Source organism: Mugil cephalus, chromosome 9 (genome assembly GCF_022458985.1).
Source record: "Mugil cephalus isolate CIBA_MC_2020 chromosome 9, CIBA_Mcephalus_1.1, whole genome shotgun sequence".
Classification (NCBI taxonomy): Eukaryota; Metazoa; Chordata; class Actinopteri; order Mugiliformes; family Mugilidae; genus Mugil; species Mugil cephalus.
In genome coordinates, this window is record NC_061778.1 from 27558575 (window position 1) to 27580033 (window position 21459).

At 39.6% G+C, this 21459-nt stretch overlaps 2 protein-coding genes and 1 long non-coding RNA gene across 3 annotated transcripts in view; 1 reads left to right on the plus strand and 2 right to left on the minus strand.

Annotated features, from left to right (window-relative positions):
- The window catches only part of gucy1a2 (guanylate cyclase 1, soluble, alpha 2), a 48818-nt gene extending 38833 nt beyond the window's left edge, over positions 1-9985 (minus strand). The window contains exon 1 of the mRNA XM_047594910.1: positions 8662-9985. Within this exon, the coding sequence (XP_047450866.1) occupies positions 8662-8988 (327 nt within the window). The 5' untranslated portion in view covers positions 8989-9985. The remainder of the gene's footprint in view (positions 1-8661) is intronic.
- On the plus strand, positions 8998-10391 carry LOC125013945. The gene is made up of 2 exons (XR_007113415.1): positions 8998-9135; positions 10236-10391. It is a non-coding gene; the product is annotated as an uncharacterized LOC125013945 (long non-coding RNA).
- A 5766-nt stretch (positions 10392-16157) lies between these two features.
- Positions 16158-21459, minus strand: part of cwf19l2 (CWF19 like cell cycle control factor 2) — a 30747-nt gene continuing 25445 nt past the window's right edge. The window contains exons 14-19 of the mRNA XM_047594266.1: positions 20475-20687; positions 18900-19016; positions 18593-18748; positions 18388-18468; positions 18189-18290; positions 16158-17495 (exon numbers count right to left, since the gene is read on the minus strand). Coding sequence (XP_047450222.1) covers positions 17355-17495; positions 18189-18290; positions 18388-18468; positions 18593-18748; positions 18900-19016; positions 20475-20687 — 810 coding nt within the window. The 3' untranslated portion in view covers positions 16158-17354. The remainder of the gene's footprint in view (positions 17496-18188; positions 18291-18387; positions 18469-18592; positions 18749-18899; positions 19017-20474; positions 20688-21459) is intronic.

Below are 21459 nucleotides of genomic sequence, written 5' to 3' on the forward strand. Positions count from 1 at the left end.
TGGTGATCACAAGACTAGGGATTAGATCAATGTTGAAGTATTCCTTCAATCAAAATAAAACTCCAACAAAACTGAATAAAATACAATGATATACAAATCCAGGATTTTTTAATGTTCAGTTACAGAAAATAAATTTTTGCCATAAATCCCTGTTTTGGAAATGGCAGCAGTCTATGGTTCAGCAGTGGTCAGGCTGTCCTGCTATTTTACCTTACTGCGCAGCCCTCATTAAAGATTAAACGAAAATGAGATATGGGACACTCCATGGCTATTTCCATCTCTGAAAAACAACGTGTTCTATTCAGAATCTAAGTGAGCATAATACATTCACCTGATTTTTTTAAGAAGTGAGACTTTTTTATCTCGTCGGTTGAAAGTTGGACATGCGCAGTTGCGAACACAAAGAAGAAGAACAACAGTACAGCTCTCTGGATGGAATGTTACAGGTACATAATAAAGCTGCCCCGTGCAAGACGTTTTGAATTCGTATTTCATCGCAGGTTAAGTTGTATCAAATATCTCATATTTTTTAGTCACATACGTTTTAAATGTTATCCATGTTGAATGTGTGTTTGTTGTGTAGTCTACACTGTTGCATTTGAGCACGAGCTAACGCTACCTGAGCTAACTTGCTAGCTAAAACCACTAACAGCATGGACGAACTTCATCGTGTCGACTTTAAGAGGTAATGTAGTGAAATATACATTTTGGACGTAGTTATTGTTTTATATTTACATCATAACTCTGAATTCTGAACTGATTGTAATGAAACTGGTTTTGTTATAAATTGGATAAATTGGGCGTGATACTGGTTACTTGTTTCATTTAAATCCAGTTACTGGGTTGGATCTCCTCAATTCTATACTAAAACATTAACCTTCTGAATAGCTACAACTTAAAATGTATTTATGCTTTTGAGTTTCTCCAAAATTGTAGATTGCTATATACACTCTGTATATTTGAATTAAAATCACGTAAGAATTAAGAGAATTACAACCAATTGCAATGTTTAATTCATCACTGATATGGTGATGTATAGTCCACTGAGGTATGTAATTTCTTTACCTATTGTTAATGCACTAACTAGTCTGCGCTAACCAGCTGTGTCATACAGTTCGTTCTATGGCACTAATTTATCTTAATGTGTGTCTTACATTATGTCACAGCTGAAAACACAAGTGAAGAAATTATCAGCACTCTGTCTCATGAAGACCTTTTTCCCAGGCCCAGAGAACTTCTTGCGACGAAAAGTGAAGAGAGCTCAGATACAGATTGTGAGTCAAAACATGACTGGTGCTCCAGTCATACACTTAATGCTGTTAAGTCTCAGTGTAACTAACTAACTGCACTGAATTGTAAGAACTGTTGACTCCTGCATTTCAGAGCTAAAAAAAAAAGCATGTTCTTTCTTATGCAGAGAAGTTTGTTTAATGTAAGACTTGTTTTCATTCAATAGATGGTTGTCTTAAATCTAGAACAGTGTCACTATTGTAGAGCTTACAGTAAGTTATGTACTTGAATTGAGATTAATTATGATTATTATTATTACACTTCAAATAACTGTTGGTAACAATATTCTCTGTGTATGATTTTAAATTTATTGATTAAGACAAAAGCTAATCATCAACTCAATTTGAGTGAAAAACTAAAGTGAAATAAGAATTGAAAAGCTAGTTTTGAGATTATTTGTCTTGTATACAGTACTTGGAATGAGTGTTTCACCACTTATTTTAAGATATTTCTCACTTGCCTAATATGTATTTATTTTTTCTTATTTTAAGAAATCTTACCAAGTGTGATTATCTTACTGCACTGGCAGATTATTTCACTTAATTTTAGTCTATATCTGCTCAAACCAAATATTTATTTCTTATATTAAGACTATTAATTTTTGCAGTGTTCCAACTGAAATTATTGACAAACAATTTAATGAATTGAATAAATTGATATCACGTTATATCTGGCAAGGGAAAAAAACAAAGGATAAGATTTCACACTCTTCAGTTGGCAAAAAACAAGGGTGGACTGGCACTTCTCTGTGTAAAGGATTATTACATATCAGCGTAATTAGGGATCCTGTTTTGTTGGTGTGTCCCAGATTACGAGGCAAGATGGAAAGAAATTGAAGAAAACATATCTGGGACGATACCAATCCAAGCAAGGTTAGGAGACAAAAGACTAATTAAAAAATGATGGAAACAGGTAATGAATGGATCAACTTGACTTTGAAAACATGGTTAAATAGAAGCCCATGTAATAATGAAGAGTTTTCAGATGTTGAAAAGACTGCGTGGTCTTAATAACAGAGACTTCTTTAGATTTCTCTAGGTTTGCCACCACTTAAACAGTTCTATGTCAGAACATCAAAAGGTGTTTGAAAACAGTTTGTACACTCAACTACTAAATGTTGAAACTAAATATTTATTTGTAAAACTGAGTTTAGCTGCAAGAAAAGCAATTACAAAGAAAGGTCTTAAACCTGACATCCCAAGCAAAGAAAAATGGTATGATATCATCTATGATATATTTGTGATGGAAAGAATCACTTTGTGAATGAGACTTCAACAACCTAAATTTGAAGACATTTGGAAGAAATGGAAGATGTATGAAATGGAAAATTTCCCTGAGACACCCTTCTTCTGTTCAGATCTTTCTTTTCTTTTTCTTAAACAGTTGTTTCCTTTTCTTTTCTATGAGAACTATTTAATTATTTACTTTTTTGTATTATTAACATGCACCCACTCCATGTTCAAGTGTTTTGTTTAAAAATGTATTGTTTTAGAGAGAAAAAATGGAGCACTGGGTCAAAATGAGTAACAATGCAATGAAGATTGTTATACGCAACATTTTTGTGATGTGACTACCCCAAGTGCCAGAATGCACAGCAAAATGCATGAAAGCAGATCCAACCCTCTGTGAGTTTCACAAGGTTTTATTTAAGATTTTAATTCTCATTGACTGTGTTATACAGTCAATGAGAAGCATGTAACATAGATTCCATCAAGTCATAAAAGAATCATATCAACTTGTGCGTGGGGGGGTAAATCTACCTCTCGGCAGTATATTTTTTATATTGTGTAGAATTTGAATCTTTCCTCCAATGGTCTACCAAAATCAAAAATAAGATGGCAATGATGATTAACTTTTCAACATGACCAGAATGCGCACACAGCTTGATGGTTTGTATGCGTTTGTGCAGCTGGTGTATTTTGTGTTACTGACAGCCTAAGCTGTGAGGGCGGGTCCAATGTTATTATCTGTGATACGGCTGAAACACAAGGCTATAGTGACAAAACTAGAACACAGTGTGCCAGCTGGAGAGGTCATTCTGAGGCCTCCACCCACTCCGGACAGATACAGGAGTGATTGTGTGTGTTTGTGTCAAACAGACAAAGAGAGGATGAGAGGGGCAGACACTAGCGAGACTTGGGGTTGTAGAGCAAAAACATGACACAGTAAGAGATGAGATGCAGTGTGTGCACAGCCAGGGAACACATGTGTCCAGTGTGTGTCTTTATAAGGTGAATGTAGTTTTCTGTCATTACACCATGGGTTGGACACTGTAATACACATGTTTGGAGCTTTTCTTCATCTTTTATGTCCACTGGTACTTGAAATAACACCTGCTGATAACATTTTTGCCCCTTTTAGAAACACTCACATGTATATAAAGCAGTAACAGGGGTCACTTAAGCACTGTGTAGACAAACAACTGTGCAGTAATGATGAAGTAATATCTACCCACTAAGCCACTTTCACAGAATATTGGTGAGAAAAATGTTTACTATCTGCCACCTTTTTCTATTCCCCACTTGCCTATTATATATTTGTGTGAGTAGAACAGAAATGACAGTCTCCTCCTACTGCGTCCTTGATGTAGCTATCCATTTACCAAAGAACATGTACATTATAGTGTGTGTGCACAGGACTCTACAACATGACCAAACACACACCCTCACTAACTGTTATCGGCCACACATGTACACATGTGCAAACATGCTGAGCACATGCATCACCATTAGTCCGCATTGTTACATCCCTGGCATGTTTACTGTACTCACAACTTGATGCCCCATCACACATTAATCTCTCTTGGTCACACAGATGTAGTTAGCAGCTAGTAATGAATCAAGATCACCTGGTTGTTGGGATACGCTTTTAAAACACAGACACAGAACAGCAGACGTGTGGGGATTGCTGAAGTGTTGAGATGGGAGAAATGTTGCTGTGAAAAAAATATTTAATTAAAATAAAAGGTTGTTTGGGAAAGCTTGGGGTGTTCTCCTTTATTTCTGTCTTTTCTTTCTCCACCTCCCATCGTCCTTTTCCAAATCACTGTCTCTTTTGTTTGCTCTGTTTCTTTACCCTAGGAGAGAAACAGAATCCTTTTCCTTTTCAGTTGCTCTGATGTTCTGCTTTGCTGTCTTTCCTTCTGTCTTTCATGTGAATAATTCTTCTTTTCCTGTCTTTATTGCATCGTCCTCCAAATTTCTATTAGCATGAGCTGGTGTGGTCTATGATCGCAGAGCAGAGGCTGCTGCTGCTGTAGCAAGGTTGGCAAGCTATCAACACTTCTAAATAAAATAGAAACTTATGCACCAGATGAGACATTGCAAGAATCCCAGCATGGGATAATAAATGAGTGATGAGCTATAAACCAGGTACAAAGAAAACAATTCTGTTGCTGTTTGGTTCATTGTATTTTCATTGTTAGATGTTTAATGCAGCCTGTGCTAGACATGGAAAGGAGTCATATCTATCTATGGTTCCCTACTCACTGTAAATTACTTTAGAAATAGTGCCTGCCACATAAATGTAATATAATGCAATAAAGAACGTCATTGCTCAGATACAATGTTTCTATTACACTTTCACACACTATTTTATAGTCTTTCCATATTTTTTTTCCATAATGTTGGAGTATTCTCAGAACCCAAGTTGAATCAACATCTGTCTGTAGTTCAGAGAGACATCTACTCGTATCTTTAAGAAGATGCAGAATTCCAGTCTAATATACTCTATATCTAAGAAAATGGATCTCATTAAGTCCGTTGGTGTGTCAGTGACAATGATGAGTCTCGGTTACCACCAACACCTAAGATGTGCATCATATTTCACAAATGCAGCTACACAGTTTTAAAGTCAACATTATGAAAGCATGTCGGTCTTGTTAAAACTACAGCTAAACAAACAAATAGAGAGTTAGGGGCTCATGTTTTAAGGCTTGCTCATTTAGGTGTGAGGTACAACTTTTAATTTGAAGGAACTGTACTGTAATATAATAATAATAATAATAATAATACCAGGAATAACAGTAAATTCGATGAATTTTGAGTGAACATTATGAGAGGCATGTCGCAATCAAATATTTTTGCTCCCCAATCTGATCTTCTAATATTCAGTATCGGCCAATCCTAATTCTTGATGCGGTTTTAAGTACACAAAAATGTCCTCTAGCGCAGATTCATAAAGGCTCTACTTATCTTGTATTCACTTAGATTACATATGCACTGTGTAACTAGATTAGCACTGTCACAGCTAAAGTAGTGAGGAGAGGGTTTCCATTGGCTCCAGTAGCGTTCTCTACTCCAGAAATGGCCTGATCATCTACCATTAACTGGAATCCTCGCTGACTTAAGGTCAGTGAGGATTCGAAGTTTCGAAGAAACTTTTTTAAACTACTTCATCTACTTTTTTGGCAGCTTTGAATATAGCCAATAGCCACTCAAACAAGAGAAGAAGTTGTCTTCCTCTTTGTTTCTTCATGATTTTAGTTTATGGCAGGCCTAACAAAATCCTTTTGAAGACCGGACTTGGCTGAAGCTTGATACCAATACCATGATTTTAAAAAAGGGGCAGATCAGCCCCGATAGCAATTTCTCGATGCTGAATGGGACCTCCCTAATTGTAAATGAGAATTCTTCTCTGGGAAACTACCAGACGTTATGCAGACAAATACCTTCCCACCTTAACAAGGAAGGAATATAGACACGAAAACAAATTTTCATCAAAACAGTCAACATATTCACACTGACTATTTTGCAAAAATCAGTATGGCTCTTCACACTTACAAATCTGTTTTGTGATAGAGAAGAGAAGCCACAATTTGAAAATGTGTATTCACCAGAAACCACCCATTAGCACACACACTTTTCACGGCCTTTTGCTCAGCATCACGGGTCACTAGGCTAATGGCCACCTTCCATGTCGGTATACAAAACTGAGCGAGAGATACAGAAAATGAATGTTTGTGCACATGCAAATGTGTGTGGTTGTGCATGTTTCTGTGCATGTGTGTTTCTGCTTCTAGGTCAGTGTGTTCAGGGTGAAGACAAGGAGAGAGAGCATGCTCTGTTCTGTCAGTCATGGTCCATTGAAGTCAACAATAGACTGTTTCTGAAAGCAGCCAGTGTGTGTGTGTGCGTGTGTGTGTGTTAGTGGGTGAGTGAGTGAGTGAGTGAGTGAGTGAGTGAGTGAGTGAGTGAGTGAGTGAGTGAGTGAGTGAGTGAGTGAGTGAGTGAGAGAACAAAGATAATAAATTATGTGTGACTGAGTAAAGGTCTTTGACATTTCCGTTTTCCTTGTCACTGTGACCAATAATCACTCTTACCTACTAGGATTTAAAAAAAAGCTGCATGATGCCAAACTGTTGTCGGCAAACACACAATATGCAGACACACAGAGAAGTAAAATCTGGGTATTATCATAACTGAGTATTATACACAAATCTGTGTGTGCCCACTTCCCTATTTTTTCATGGATCTATTAAAGATCATGGCCAGTAAGAGCTACAGCTGAGAGCTGGAGTTGGCTCTCAGCGGGCCTCTCCAATATACACCAACTTCAGTTTTTATAAATATGGTGCTGAATTTCATCATTTTGTAAGGCGGTGCCTTAGCAGCAGAAATAATGAATAGGCTGCCAATTGCAGCTCTTCTACATTAATTTCCCTGCAACATCTATTTCTCCTAGGAATGTAAGCAAGAACCTTAACCACACAATTATATAACCAAATACAATACTTTATGGAAATAGTTTGCTAGTAGCCTACTGCTGTGCCACTGAGGAGCATCATACTTTGCAGCTTCAGTTCTTGTGCTGGTTATCCATAATCCTGGTTATCTATGGCAAAATTAAATATCGCCAGCTCATATTAAAACATGGTTAGCCTGTCACAACTGATGGTAATTTGTGATATGCTGCATACACAGCATGAAATTACAAAGCAGCTGGTGATGAAAGCTGAACGCTTAGCAAGCTAATGAGATATTTTCGTCAAGATTAGGCACCTCTAAATATTGCCTTCATTGGAGGCCAGCAAGAAGACTACACTAAGATCTTATGTTTGACTTAAACAGTTGTTGGGTAAAATGTTAATCATAGAAAGATGGTAAGAAAATGTTTGTGGTAGTGACTGTGTTTTAAAAAGCACTAGTGGTAAAAAAAAAAGAACAATAGTCCTTTAGCAGTGTGATATAAGTGTCTATGTATGTCACATAGAATGACTCAAGAGACAGGTTTTTCCACTTTTGACTGCATTTTGGTGTCTAAGGATATTCACATGAAATATTTTTTTCCAGCCAGGAAGAAGTTTGAACTAAAGTAGGTCAGATCATATGCCTCTGTCACATTTTTAGCTTCCTTCAGGACAAAGCAGTCATACAGCATCATATCTGGATAACATTAGTTCACTCTGTCATTCTGTTTAACCTTGTAAGTTGCAACTGCAACCTTTCTTGCTGCAGCATAACCTTTTTGCATTTCATACTGGAACATGAGCACAGACTATTAGACCTCTTCGACACAGCATCAATTGTGAAAAGGGTAATAGAATATGACATAAATTACCAAGAAATAGTATAGCTTCTAAAATCACAAGTAGTTACTACTTTTATTATGCTATAAGATATGAATTTGTGTATTTATCTATTCATATTTTTGATGTTAAGCAGCTGCATAACAGCAGACGCATCCAAATCCCAAACTGATATGCCATCACAACAGACAATAGTAAATTCCCTAATCACATGCCATCCATCACAATTGCACGCTGTTCTGATAGCTGCTTTATTGCATTACAGCCTGTAACACAACTGGGACACAGATAGAAGCAGACACACAGACATAGAATCGACTCCTTCGTCACACTCCCCACACCATTGCATTTATACAGACACGCATGGGCATTTCTCACCCTCACAACAACATATTTATTATGTAACCCTCCTGATGATTCAGGCTACCAGAGGTAAAGGATGAAAATTGTTGTTTTTTTTCATAGACAACACAGTACACATCATATCTTGATGTCAGAAAAGAAATTGTCTGCGATTTTGGAGGTGGTGATATTACTTGAATGTTGTCTTTTTGTCTGGTCTTAAAGGTTATGTTTCTCCTGAACTTTGTGAGACAACTCTGTGCAATGGAATAAAAGCCTCTGGCTGTTTTTCAAAATAACAGCCACTGATTTAATAGAGCCCTCTTACTATGCGTGACTTTTTTTAACAACTTGTTTTAAATAAAGGGCCGCACATTTATAACAAAGCTATCCCTCTAGTTAAGATATTAGCCGCATCGGAGAGAAGATTACTTTTGAAGTTTTAAATTATAAATATCTAACGATATTTCATGGAAGCCCTTCGGACTGATTTGGAGGCCTACCGTGGGTGAGGTCAGCCGCCTCAGGCTCTCCCCAAGGGAATCCAGGTTCACCCTTCTCCTTCTGGTGACCCTCTTGTGAGGACCACCGGGCCCCTGCTGCTCCTCGCCCGCCGGGCAGGCCGGCCTCTCGGCAGGGCTGCGGCCGTTCCAGAGCACCGCTCTGTGGGAGGACGAGGAAGAAAAGGAGGAGAAGGGGCAGCCTCGTCTCTCCTCGGCTGGTTCCAAACCGACGTCCCCTCCTTCTCCCCCTGGGCTTTCGAGCCCGCAGTCCGAGCCCACCGAGCTGCTGAAGGACTCGGAGGAGATCTTGCGCGACGACGAGGACATGGTGACGATGGCGAGGAAGAGGAGGAGAACGGTGAGGATGACAGCGTGGAGGGTGATGCTACAGTCGGCTCCGTACCTCGGCCACCTGTGCGCCGGGGAGTCATCAGATCGTGGAGCCGGGGGTTCGAGGGTTATCGGGCTCGACAGGTGAGACGGGGGAGGGGAGGGAGGGAGGGGGTGCGCGAGGCGTGTATGCGTGAGATAATGTTCAAGTGTATGTATGCGTATGAGACGCGTCCGCCTGCGCGTGAGCCCTATTCAGAGGGAGACTGGGGGTGGGGGGTCGACCGAGAACGACAGCACTAACGGCACGCAAACATTTATGTAAGGGGGAGGAGGAGGTAGGGGGTATTAAAAAAAAAAAAAAAACGCCTTCCTTCACCCCCAAAACGAATCCACCCTGCTCCTTGGGTGGCCAACCGCTCTCTAACGAATGTCACCAATAAATAAACAGAAAAACAGAAAACCCAACAGCGACCGCTGTTATGAAGCCGCTATAACCGCAAACCTCAGCTGAGGTGGTCGCAACTATGTTAAAGCAGACGTTCCCTTAGATTGCAAAACAAAGGATATAGAAAAACCTCGCCAGTGGCTCCACGGCAGTCCGACGCATCCTAATCATTCCTCATAACGCGGCACATTTCGGCATCAGAGGGATGCAGCGTCTGTCCCCGTTTTTGCTCCATGAAACCGGAGAAAGCTCCTCAAAGTCACCGCAGATGTGTTTCCCCCGTCCCCTCTCCTCCTACTCCTGATGCTGCTGAGTCCCCTGCGACAGCGGTTCTCCTCTCAGTGCGCCAACCAACGCTCCTCTCATCATTCGTTCATCTTCCACTTGTAGTCCTTGCCTGGCTTTTGTTCTCTCTTTTTTTGTTGTCCTTGGTTGGACAGCTGTCGGCAGCTGGAGTGGAGGTGCGCAAGACGGGGAAACATGAGTGAGAGAGAGGGAGAGAGGGAGAGGGAGAGAGAGAGAGAGAGAACGCATCGGTGAACTCGCGCTGGGAAGCAGTCTACGTCTCAACATAGATAGATAGATAGATAGATAGATAGATAGATAGATAGATAGATAGATAGATAGATAGATAGATAGATAGATAGATAGATAGATAGATAGATAGATGGCTTTGAGTGTTTGTGAGGTTTTGGGATGATTTTAACTTCATATTTGATGCCCTACGGATTTCGCAGTTGCAGTTCAGTCGCTTAAGGTCCACTCCTTGATTAAAGGTCTACTTTATGTTTTGCAGTACCGAAAGAAATGCAAGTATGGAGACGGGGATTTTTTGACAAATTATTGTTTCCATGGTGAAGAAGACACTGTCACAGATCAAAATCTCATAACTGGTGGGTGTGGCTTTTTTTTTTTTTTTTCAAATGCTGCAAATAAAATTATCTGTGCCGCACACTCTGTTTCAGAGCTTTTATTGCTTGTGACATCTTGACTTGCCACTAACAAGTTATTATTGGCCAATTAACAATCTGGAGGCGGTAATCAAGCAACATCTGATTGTCATCCAACAATAGTCATCTCAATAAACCAGATTGAAGGCAATGTACCAGATGCATTCCACATGGGTATACATGGAAAATGTAGCTCCACAGGCAGATAATGAAGCCTCCAGTGGTGCTACATACTCGTTGGCTCCCATCAGAGGACAGAATGGTGCTCATGTCTGGCACTAACAACAGCCACAACTGCGACCTTGATTGGCAGAGCATGTCTGTTCATTAAGGGTCCCAAAGGGACAAGGAGAGTGAAACTGAAACAGATTTGATGCATCATGCATGTGTGTACACACGCCAGTGTTAAATTTCCTGAAGGTGCCTACTAATTCATTTGACTTTCTGGAGCAGCATGACCCTAATTCATTACATAGAATTTTACTCACTCTCTCTCTGCCTTTCTTTCTAACACACACCCAAACACGCTCTTCCTCTCACACATAGCCTGCACTCACAGACTAAACACTCTTTCTCTTCCTTATCTGGTTGCTTGCCCTCAGCAATCAGCCTTCCATCCATCAGTAATAATGTGGGCATATAATAAAGCTGGCACTACAATGAAATAAATAATCTTCCAGTCAAGATAACCCCACTAGCTGTGGAGCTGCTTTGTGCTGGTTGCCAGTCATCTGTAGTGTAGTGCAGACAGGGCAATGATCAGTCAAAGTGTGCTTACATGGAGGTAGAAGAGACAAAAAGGGACATCTCTTGGCTTATTGTGGTATTCTAATTCATTAGGTACACCCCACGTTGATGGCAAGGCACTTTCTATTTAGCAATGTCATAAAGCCATGGCTAAGTCTAAGTGGCACAGTTTTAAGATTTAAAATGTACACACAGTCATGAGTATTTTTTTCATTTTACAACACACATCAATCATATGTCCAAATTGTAAATGGTCTTCCATTTATACAGCACTTTTGTACCTATTGCTGTTAGTTTGAATTATAAAACTGTATAAAATGTGCATAAAATAATATACGTAATTCCCGTCATCCTTTTAACGCTACAGCATTGTATGTCTAACGTTACGTTTGCCTGTCCACTTGCAGTGACTCTGATTAAACTGTCAGCCTTCTGTTGGTCAAATGTAAATTTTCCCACAGTAAGATACCATCTTCAGTCATTTGTATCATAATATAGTAAGGCATCATGCTTCTCCAGGAAATAATTAATAATACAAATAAATAAAATGCAAAGAGGAAGGGTTGTAATTATTATTAAGTGATCCATAATAAAAATAAACTACTTCTATTTCTTCTGAAGCAACACTCGTTTAATTTGAGCAAGATTTATTAACAATTTTTCCATTTTTAAATACCAGGCAATACATTTTATAGTATTGCACTAAACACAGTGTAAGAGCTATGCTGCAGATTGATTAGGGTAAAATCCTGCATATTTACATGGTGTCTAAAAGACTCGATTCTGTACAAATATTTCAAATAAGCAAAAAGGGACCAGGTGCCTTTTACATGTTTTAGTAAAGACGTGTGTCTGTAGCAAATATTTTTAGGAAGCTTGTCTGTTTCAAAGTGCTTATATAGAGAATTGAATGAGAAAATGTGGGAATTAAACAGATATAATTGCATGTTGTCTGTGTTTGGGAAACAAGACTAGAAAGGAGGCATATGTGGCTAAGGGAGACAGGAAAAGATGTATGGCTGAGTTGGCCATAAATCTGCCCCCAGCCAATCTAATTGGCCATAACCATATATCACTCCACACCACTCTGCCACTACTAACCATGAACCTGTGCCTCAGCATCACTTGTGCTATACAAATAACCTGCTGCACAGTCCCCAAAGGATCGTTTCAAAAGTACAAATAGGTTTAAACAGCAGCAAACTGCAGGATGTGGTGTTATCTGAAAATATAGCCATACCAACAATACAGTAATTAGTACAATTATTAGATTGGTATCAGACATTTGAATATATTGAATGTATTGAGATTTTCAAATGGTAGGAAACAAGGGCGGTTGGCAAAATGTATTACAGCTCATTTATGACAGAACCATCCTTCTGAGCAATGATAAATAATCCACAGTGCACTGACTGCCAGGCTGCAGAGACTCTGGGGTCTTCATGACTGTTAGGGTGACCATGTAGCAGCTGGATGTGCAAGGAGGCTTGAGGCAGAGGTAGTGCTCAACCAACTGGTGTGTTTATTCACCAACATTTAAATACACATACAGACACACCGTGGTCCAAGCAGCAGCAACAACAGGAACAGGAGCAAAACAGCAACAAGGCATGTGGTGTAAATGGCAGCATTAAACATTAACATGCTGCTACCAACCCTGGCCCTAGGGGATTCTGCTCCTCCTATTTCATGTCCACATAACAAACTACACACAAAACCCTTAAAATATATTTACCTCTACTGTAATATCAATTCCTTACTCCTTTTGTCAGTTCTAAAGAATATCACCTAACCTATTCAAGAGCTACCATAAACTGATTCTGCTGTACTCCCCCCTACACCAATCAGTTCATGGTCTGACCCGGAACCTTTAAATCCAGCAGAGTGAATACAGGGACTCTTTTACCCGACCACCCAAATGTTTCCTTTGCAGGCTGGATCCTCACTCACTCCCTGCTGAGGGCACCCAGGACTTGCACACACGCATTGTCAGTAAACATATTCAATAAATATCTGCCAATTCGTTTGTGCCTCATTTCTTAACACGTGTAACATTCATAACCAAAAGTAAATAATGAAGATTACCTACATTACAATGGCTTTCCAGTGTTTACAATCCAGTAGGACCTTCCATACTGATCTCATAAAATCTGAAAATGATAACAATAATTACACTCATAAGATACATAAACAGTGAGGGCCAGTAGACCTTTTCATACACTGAAGTAAAGAAAATGATTAAATGTGAAAAGAAATACATGTTCATGTTGGGTTTAAAATAAATGACAGACTGATCACAGATACAGATTACTCCATCTTTACATACGTCCAGGGTTCTAAATTGGCATCCACCAACCTGCCAAATGTGGGTAAAAAAAAATATTTTTGGCAGGTGTTAATAAAAGCTTACTAGCCAGTTTGAACGGTGACATCAGGCAATCATGTCAGTCATAGCCACTCGGTCATTTGTCCCCCTGGCAGTATTTCCTACATTTCCAATGAACACTACTGTCATGTTATGTATGCTATGCAATGACATACATTGGCTGGCTGCAGGCACGCTACAGTCTGCAGTGCAACCAGCACGAGAAACCATGGAAACAAATGGAGTGAAAAAGAGGAGGGAGCTAGCTAAACAGTGAAGTAAAAAGTAAAGTAAAACTAAATGCAGCGATGGGTGGGACAGACGTCTGGGGACATGAAGAGAAAGGAGGCACTGGATGCCAATATCGTCAGAATGTGCAAAATGAAGAAAAGAAAGTTTAACACTAATTGGTTGGTTGTGTTTGTGTTTGATCAAAAAAAGGCTTCATGTTTAGTAATGATTGCCGCATGCACAGGAAAAAATAATAAATAAATGAAAAATTTTGGACTAATTATTGTATGTATGTATATCAACAATGTTAATAAAATGATCAAATGCATTCAGTGGCACTCATAATCTCTTTTATAGAGTGTATGCATTGACATCACTGTCAGCTGGGGACACGTCCCCCAGAGTGGCAAAAACATGGTGAAATGTAGCAGTAAATACAGAGAGACTGGGAAAATGTGGACTAGATGTGGATCAGATCAAATTAAGGATTAGCCTCATTTCAGTTATGATTAATGTACCTAAATCAAAGATGCTAACGCTATGAGCTTTACTGAGAATTAACGTTAGCCTTACAATACTGTAGCGTCTGACCGGATTTTAAAAGGATGACGAGGAGTGATCACAAAGTTTATTGTTTTATTGTTGGAACTGAAATAGTTGAAATAGCTGAAACAACGCCTAAACAACAACAACATCCACAAACCTATCTGACAGCCCCCCAGAGCATAACTTAAGAAGTAACTTAAGGTATGACTTCATCAGAAAAATAGAGCATGAATTAATATTACCTGACACAGGGGTTGCTGTGGCTTAGTAGGTAGAGCAGGTTGTCCACGAACCAAAGAGTTAGTGGTTTGATCCCCGGAATGTTCCCATTGCACCTGGTGTGTGAATGTGTGTTTGCGAATGGGTGGATGTGTCTGTGACTGTAAAAGCACTTTGAGTACCAATAGGTAGAAAAGTGCTGTATAAAAGCAAGACCAATTACCAGTAAACGTTAACCACAATACCAGGTTTCAGTGCCTGGACTCCAGTTGTTTCTTCTAATGCAGCGATCCATTTACTTCTCTTTTCTTTGGCAGATATCTATAAAAACATCTGACTGCTTTTCAAATCTGTTGGTACAGTCAATCGCACTACAGCTCTTCCCAATTTTTAAATGAATTTTATAATTTAGACTGTATTAAAGCCTATGATTCAAGCTAACGTGGCTAATCTCCATGCTCAACTGTCACTTTTTGCCACTCAGTGGGCGTAATACCCAATTTCCCTTCAGGGATGAATAAAGTTATCTCTCTATCTCTCTATCTCTCTATCTCTCTATCTATCTATAACCACGGAGATGCCAGTCTCTATTTTCACCGGGGGAAAAAATGCCTAGTGGAAATTCAAATTGACTGCTAACTTAAGAAGGTTTTCACATTAGCTGATAGTGATAAGTTCATTTAGAACCCTGCATATGTCAAGAATCAATCAATAAAATCTTTATTTCTAATAATAAAAGGTCTCAACAGCTATTCCGACTTTGATATTTAATCCATCTGTTTTCTATGGCCCGGAGGTTATTCAGCCTAGCATGTACGGTACTGTTAAATTTCTATCTAGACTTCAGCAGTCAGTGGGTATGGATGTATGTCAGTAAATATGTCCTCATTTGTTGCCTCGTCGAAGGAAGTACTTATACTCCATTTCAGTCCAGTTAGAGCATGTATCAGACCATATACGGTCACTTCTGCAGGCATCACAAATGATGTCGCCACCGTGCCTCTCGAGAAGAAGTAAAACAATCAGCAAAAATCATTCTACATCATGGGAATGCATCCAACTTCCTCGTTCGTCCGAAATCAGAAAATAATTCTTCAGCGCAGCTGCTTCCAGGTCCACTGCAATAACATAAAAACTAAGTGTACATCTCTACATGAACGCTGAATGCTGACCTAATGTCTTTATTTGTCAGAGATGGGGACTCTAGTCTTGTTTTGATGACTTGTGACTTGACAACAAATAACGAAACATGAGATTCAACTTGGAAGGTTAAGACTCTGGACTTGACACAACGACTTGAGACACCATGACTTGATAGTCGTTAGTTTCAAGTTTTCAGTTTGAATATGAAAGCACACTGGGAATGGTGTTGTCCTGAACAATGATTTCGGACAGCCCGTCTACAGCGTCAAACTTTGTCATGCATTGCAAGTCTCAAGTCTTTTTTGGGGGGGCAAGACAAGTCACAGGTTATGTCAAGTCCAAGTGAAGTCACATAATTGCAATCTTACCTGCAGAATCTGGTCTTAACAAAAACAAAATCTAAGATATCAGTAACTGTCAAATAATATTAATGGCCAATTTATCCAACCTGTTTAAAAAGTATGACATCTTAATTATTGATATATTTAGTAAAATACATGAAATCAAACAACACAAATAAATTTTAAAACCATTTATTATTATTTGTAGACAAAAAAACAAAAAAGGAAACAACTCCTTTCGTGGTTGGTTGGTCAGTGCTCGTGATCAGTGCACTTATTTGGCCTCTTCATGATGCTTAAATGTGTTTTTATCCATTAACCTACTCATTATTAAACCAAATTTACTTACTTTATTCTGTTTTATAATCATATTTATTGTTTTAGAACTATATTTACCTAACTCTGTGTTTCCCAACCTCTCAAGCAATGGCAGATAAAATGTACTGCCTTTTAAACCCATATATAAGTTCTGAAAAATGCTGTACACGTGCTCATATCTAGCTTCTATTTTTAGAGAGACCGGTTCTTTGAATGTTTTATATTTCACCAAAATGTTAAACAGAATATCAGAAATAGATAGAAATCAGTTTTTTGTTTGATGTTGAAAAACGAATAATGAAATAACGAACTGTTTTTTCCATTTGATTGATTTTTCAGTCTGAACTGAAATTCTAATAAACAAATGGACCTTTCTCCCCTGTGACCCTTCATACAAATCCCATAGTGAACATAAAATCAAAACCTTCATATTTTGTGATTCTCACAAATTCAGCCAGCTAACCAGCTGCATCCATGCATCAAATGATGTCTGAGAAAAAACCTGACAAGGCAGGTCTAGAGCTAATCAAAGAGTCAATAGTCTAGCTGGGAAAGTAAATGAGGAGGTCGCATGCAGGGGCAATGGTGCCAATTGCTCCTGAGAGGAATGTATATACATAAGGTGTGGAGGTTGCGATGTAGTGACACACATGCATCTGGATACCCTTAGCCGTGCAGCTGCAATGACACTGAAATCTCTTACAGTTAAGTGACAGCTGCATAGGATCAAGAGGTCACAGAGTTAGAAATTAAATCCCAGGACCAGAGAGCAGGGAAGGGCAGTACTGGCAAAGAAGCTAAAAATAGGGGTTATGTTGGAGTGACAACGGGTTCAATTCATGCCTTGGCCCCACTACCCACTACCTAGCAGTATATGTGTAGTAGACGTGCAGTATATATTGTAACAAAACACCATCAAATTCAATTTTTTATTTTTATATAAGCAAAAACTTTCACCCTTTGAAACATCAAAACCTGAATGTGTAGCTGAAACACCCCAAATGTAATTTCTGCATTGGAAACCACAGCATGGCTGGAGGAGTGTGTGTGCTGACCTAGCTCTCAGTCTTGGTACAGTCATATGGTTTCCACCACTGTGCAAATTGTAGGACTTTTTTCCTCTGGTCTGCAAAATTTTCTCTAATCAGCTTTCTCCAGCGCCGTGGCTCCAAATCCATCATGCCTCCAACCACTTCCTGCGAAGGAGAAGAGAGGTTGTTAGATCATGTAGACATATTGCTGTAAAATTAACCAGAATGTTCTGGTTCCTTCAAATATTTCATAACTTTATGTCAAGAACAGGTTATGCAGTTCCAGAAGAGCAAAGATGCATAACTGAATTCATAAACATGTCAGTACTTCATCCTTAGCAGCACAATTGTTTTTATTCAGCTGTGAGAATAGTGTTATTGCTACAGTAGAAGACTACTTTATCATTAAACATGTCCTTTTGTAGTCCTGGGTTGTGTCTGCACTGACTCATTTTGATAAATCTGAAGTAATGGGAAAATCAAGATTGGAGTTGAGCTGAAGTTGCACCCCGAAACCACATATACAAACTAAATCTTATCTCATCTTCTACTAAGGTCATGGGAGCCTATCCCAGCTGTCATTGGGCGAGAGGTGAGGTACACCCACACACTCACACCTAGGGTCAATTTAGGGGCACAAATTAACCTAACAAGCATGTATTTGCAGAAAGGCCCGAGCTGGACTCGGGCCCCGAACCCTTCTCGCTGGAAGGCATCAGTGCTAACCACCGAGCCGATGTGCCGCCAACAAAACTAAATCTTATTAACTAATTAAATAAGGTATTAAATCAAATAAACCAGACAACAGAAGCCACTACAAAGGAATAAAGATGCATGAGGTATCACACACGCACTGACCTTCCCAAAGTAATGAGGAAACTTCTGTTCATTTTCAATGACGTGAGCAAAACCTCCCTGGAGTCCGAAGTCTACAGCAAAGTATGGCAAACCTCGAGGAACCTTGTAAGACAGCATGATAAAAATTACGAGTAAACAGCAATCAACAAAAAAAATGGAAAGGATGACAAAAAGAAAGATTAGATAACCGAAAACTTACAGCTTGACGGATGTCTTTTGAAGAGAGGTCAACAACCTTCTTGTTCATCGCCCATTCTTCATCACACTCCATGATAGCTTTCTGTCAACACACACAAACAGCTGTCTTACTAGAGGTTATTTAAATGATCTTATGCCCCTACAACATTTTAGCAATATGCCTTTCCCAGTAAGAACCAGAAAAACCAGAGTCAGTGAACACATACCTTAAAGTATATGGGAGCCATATCGCCCAGTTCTCTGGGCAGAGGGATACACTCTAGGACCATGTGGTGACTTCTACGCGGGTTCATGTGTGTTTCCATGAAAACACAGTCCAAGTCCTGGGACTCAAACATCTGCACCAAGGTACGTCGGAACAGCTGAAGACAGCAAAGCAGGACAGAAGTAAGCTCAATTCAACTTTAAAGCACCATTTGGTTTTGATTAAGTCTATAACTTCTCTAAACCAACAGTCACAGAAGCCGTCAGTTTATCCCGGATTAACAGAAATTGGAGCTCTGATGGGCTCACCTGCATTTCTGACCATATATCCTCATCCAATCCAGTAGCAGAGCAGTGATGCTGGAGAGGACAGATCAGACAGTGGCCTTCTGCCATTGATACTCCAGCAGGCAGGCTGAGGTACACCTAAAGACAAGACAGCAAATGCATAAACAATACAAACTAAATAAAAAACATAATCTTTACATTTATATTGTTCAGTCCAAAACCGAAAGTTATTTAGAGCTTTAATAACTAATTCATTCTATGTGCTGACAAAAAAAAAATAACATACAAAATAAATTACAAGTAACACATATCAGTAATCTTTTTTTTTTAAATAATCTTTTAAAAAAAAAAAGAGTCAATTTTGCTGGTTCCAGCAGCGAATGTCAATATTTCTATGATTTCTTATTTTTCTGATTTTTTGAACACTTACTTATTGAATAATGTATTGTAAGCGCTTTGAGCATCTAATAGAAAAGCACGATATAAAATAAATGCATTATTATTATTATTATTTACACTGATATGAACTGCAATATTTCATTATGTTCTCATAATGACAATACAGATTCTTAAATCCTGAACTGAAGTGACATCCCATTCTTAATCCATAGGGTTTAATATGACGTTGGCCCACCCTTTGCAGCTATAACTCCTTCAACTCTTCTGGGAAGGCTTTCCACAAGGTTTAGGAGTGTGTTTATGGGAATTGTTGACCATTCTTCAAGAAGTGCATTTGTGAGATCAGACACTGATATTGGACGAGAAGGCCTGGCTCACAGTCTTCACTATAATTCATCCCAAAGGTGTTCTAACGGGTTGAGGTCAGGACTCTATGCAGACCATTCAAGTTCTTAAACACCAAACTCGCTTTATGGACCACACTTTTTGCACAGTCATGTTGAAACAGGAAGGGGCCATCTCTAAAGTGTTCCCACAAAGTTGGGAGCATAGAATTGTCCAAAAGGCCCTGGTATGTTGAAGCATTCAGTATTCCTTTCACTGGAACTAAGGGGCCAAGTCCAGCTGTTGTAAAACATACCCACACATAATCCACCCTTCAACAAACTTCACACTTGGCACAATGCAGTCAGACGAGTACCATTCTCCTGGCAACCACCAAACCTAAATTAGTCCAGAGAACATCTCCACTGCTCTAGAGTCCTGTGGTGGTGTACTTCACACCACTGTATCTAACACTTTGCATTGCACTTGGTGAAGTATGGCTTGGATGCAACTGCTCAGCCATGGAAACCCATTCCATGGAGCTCTCTACACACTGTTCTTGAGCTAATCTGAAGGCCACATGAAGTGGCATCCTATCACAGTACCACACTGGAATTCACTAAGCTCCTGAAAGCAACCCATTCTTTCACAAATGTTTGAAGAAGCAGTCTCCATGCCAAGGTGCTTGATTTTATACACCTGTGGCCACAGAAGTGATTGGAACCTGAATTTAGTTCTGGGTGGGTGAGGGAATACTTTTTGCATTGTAGTGTAGATAACTTGACTGTTGACTCAGTCACTTATTCAGTCACTATGTATTTCCACATATTGCACTGTATTGTCTCAAAACAGCCTAGATTAATAATCACTTACCTTGCTCCCTATTGCCACAATTAGATGCTTCTGGAGTTCGCTGCTGCTGAAGCAGTGTTGGCATTTATCCATTGAGGCAGCCAACCTCCTACTCTCCCCGATGGCTCTGTTCCTCATCCTCTCCTCCTCCCTTCCCTCACCCTCCCGCTGTGCTGCACTCGACACAAACATGTCATCCAGTGTGTAGTTGTCGCCGTCCGTCTTCCCCATCATCTGGAGAGTCAAGTGGAGAGGTGGTGATGGAGACACCGGGGACACCCGGGGAGATGGGGAGTGAAAGTGACAAAAGAAACAGTGAAAGAAATGGTGAGCAGTCTTGTACTCGTGTGATGCTTTTTTTTATCTATCAAACTAAAAATTAAGAAGGACTCATAAATAATCCCACTACTACACTGACGTACACTCAGTTTGTATCCTATTTAACCAAGTTATAGACATGTTTCATTGGTAAAGCGACTAAATGTTTTCACTTTTAATTTCAGGCTTAAAACAAAGTAGATGAAACACTGGTACTGGAAAAGAGCAATGGTAATCCTTAAAAAACCACCATAGTTCACTTAATGGTGTATGTAGGTGTGGACTTTGTGTGTGTGTGTACATGATATCTAAAGTACCCTGTATGCAAGTTGGTCTGCCTGCTAACAGTATGAGGCAGGACACAGAGTATTAACTGTGGCGTTCCTACGTCTGAGTCCTGTCACCATGGCGACCCAGCAACAAGTTGGAATGTATGTGAGAGAGCGAGAGGCAAGCATGGCTGAATGTGTGTGCATGACTCGCTGTGTAGGAGTGAGTGTGTGAGTGAGAGTGAAAATTGGATTAGTTTAGTGACAGTGTGGGAGGGAGGGTGTGTGTGTGTGTGTGTGTGTGTGTGTGTGTCTATGCGTGTGTACTTGTACAGCTTTCTTTCCGAGAACCAGTGTAAGTATTTATGCATTTAGCTTGTGCTTGGCCACATACATTTACAGACAGCACGCGTCCATGC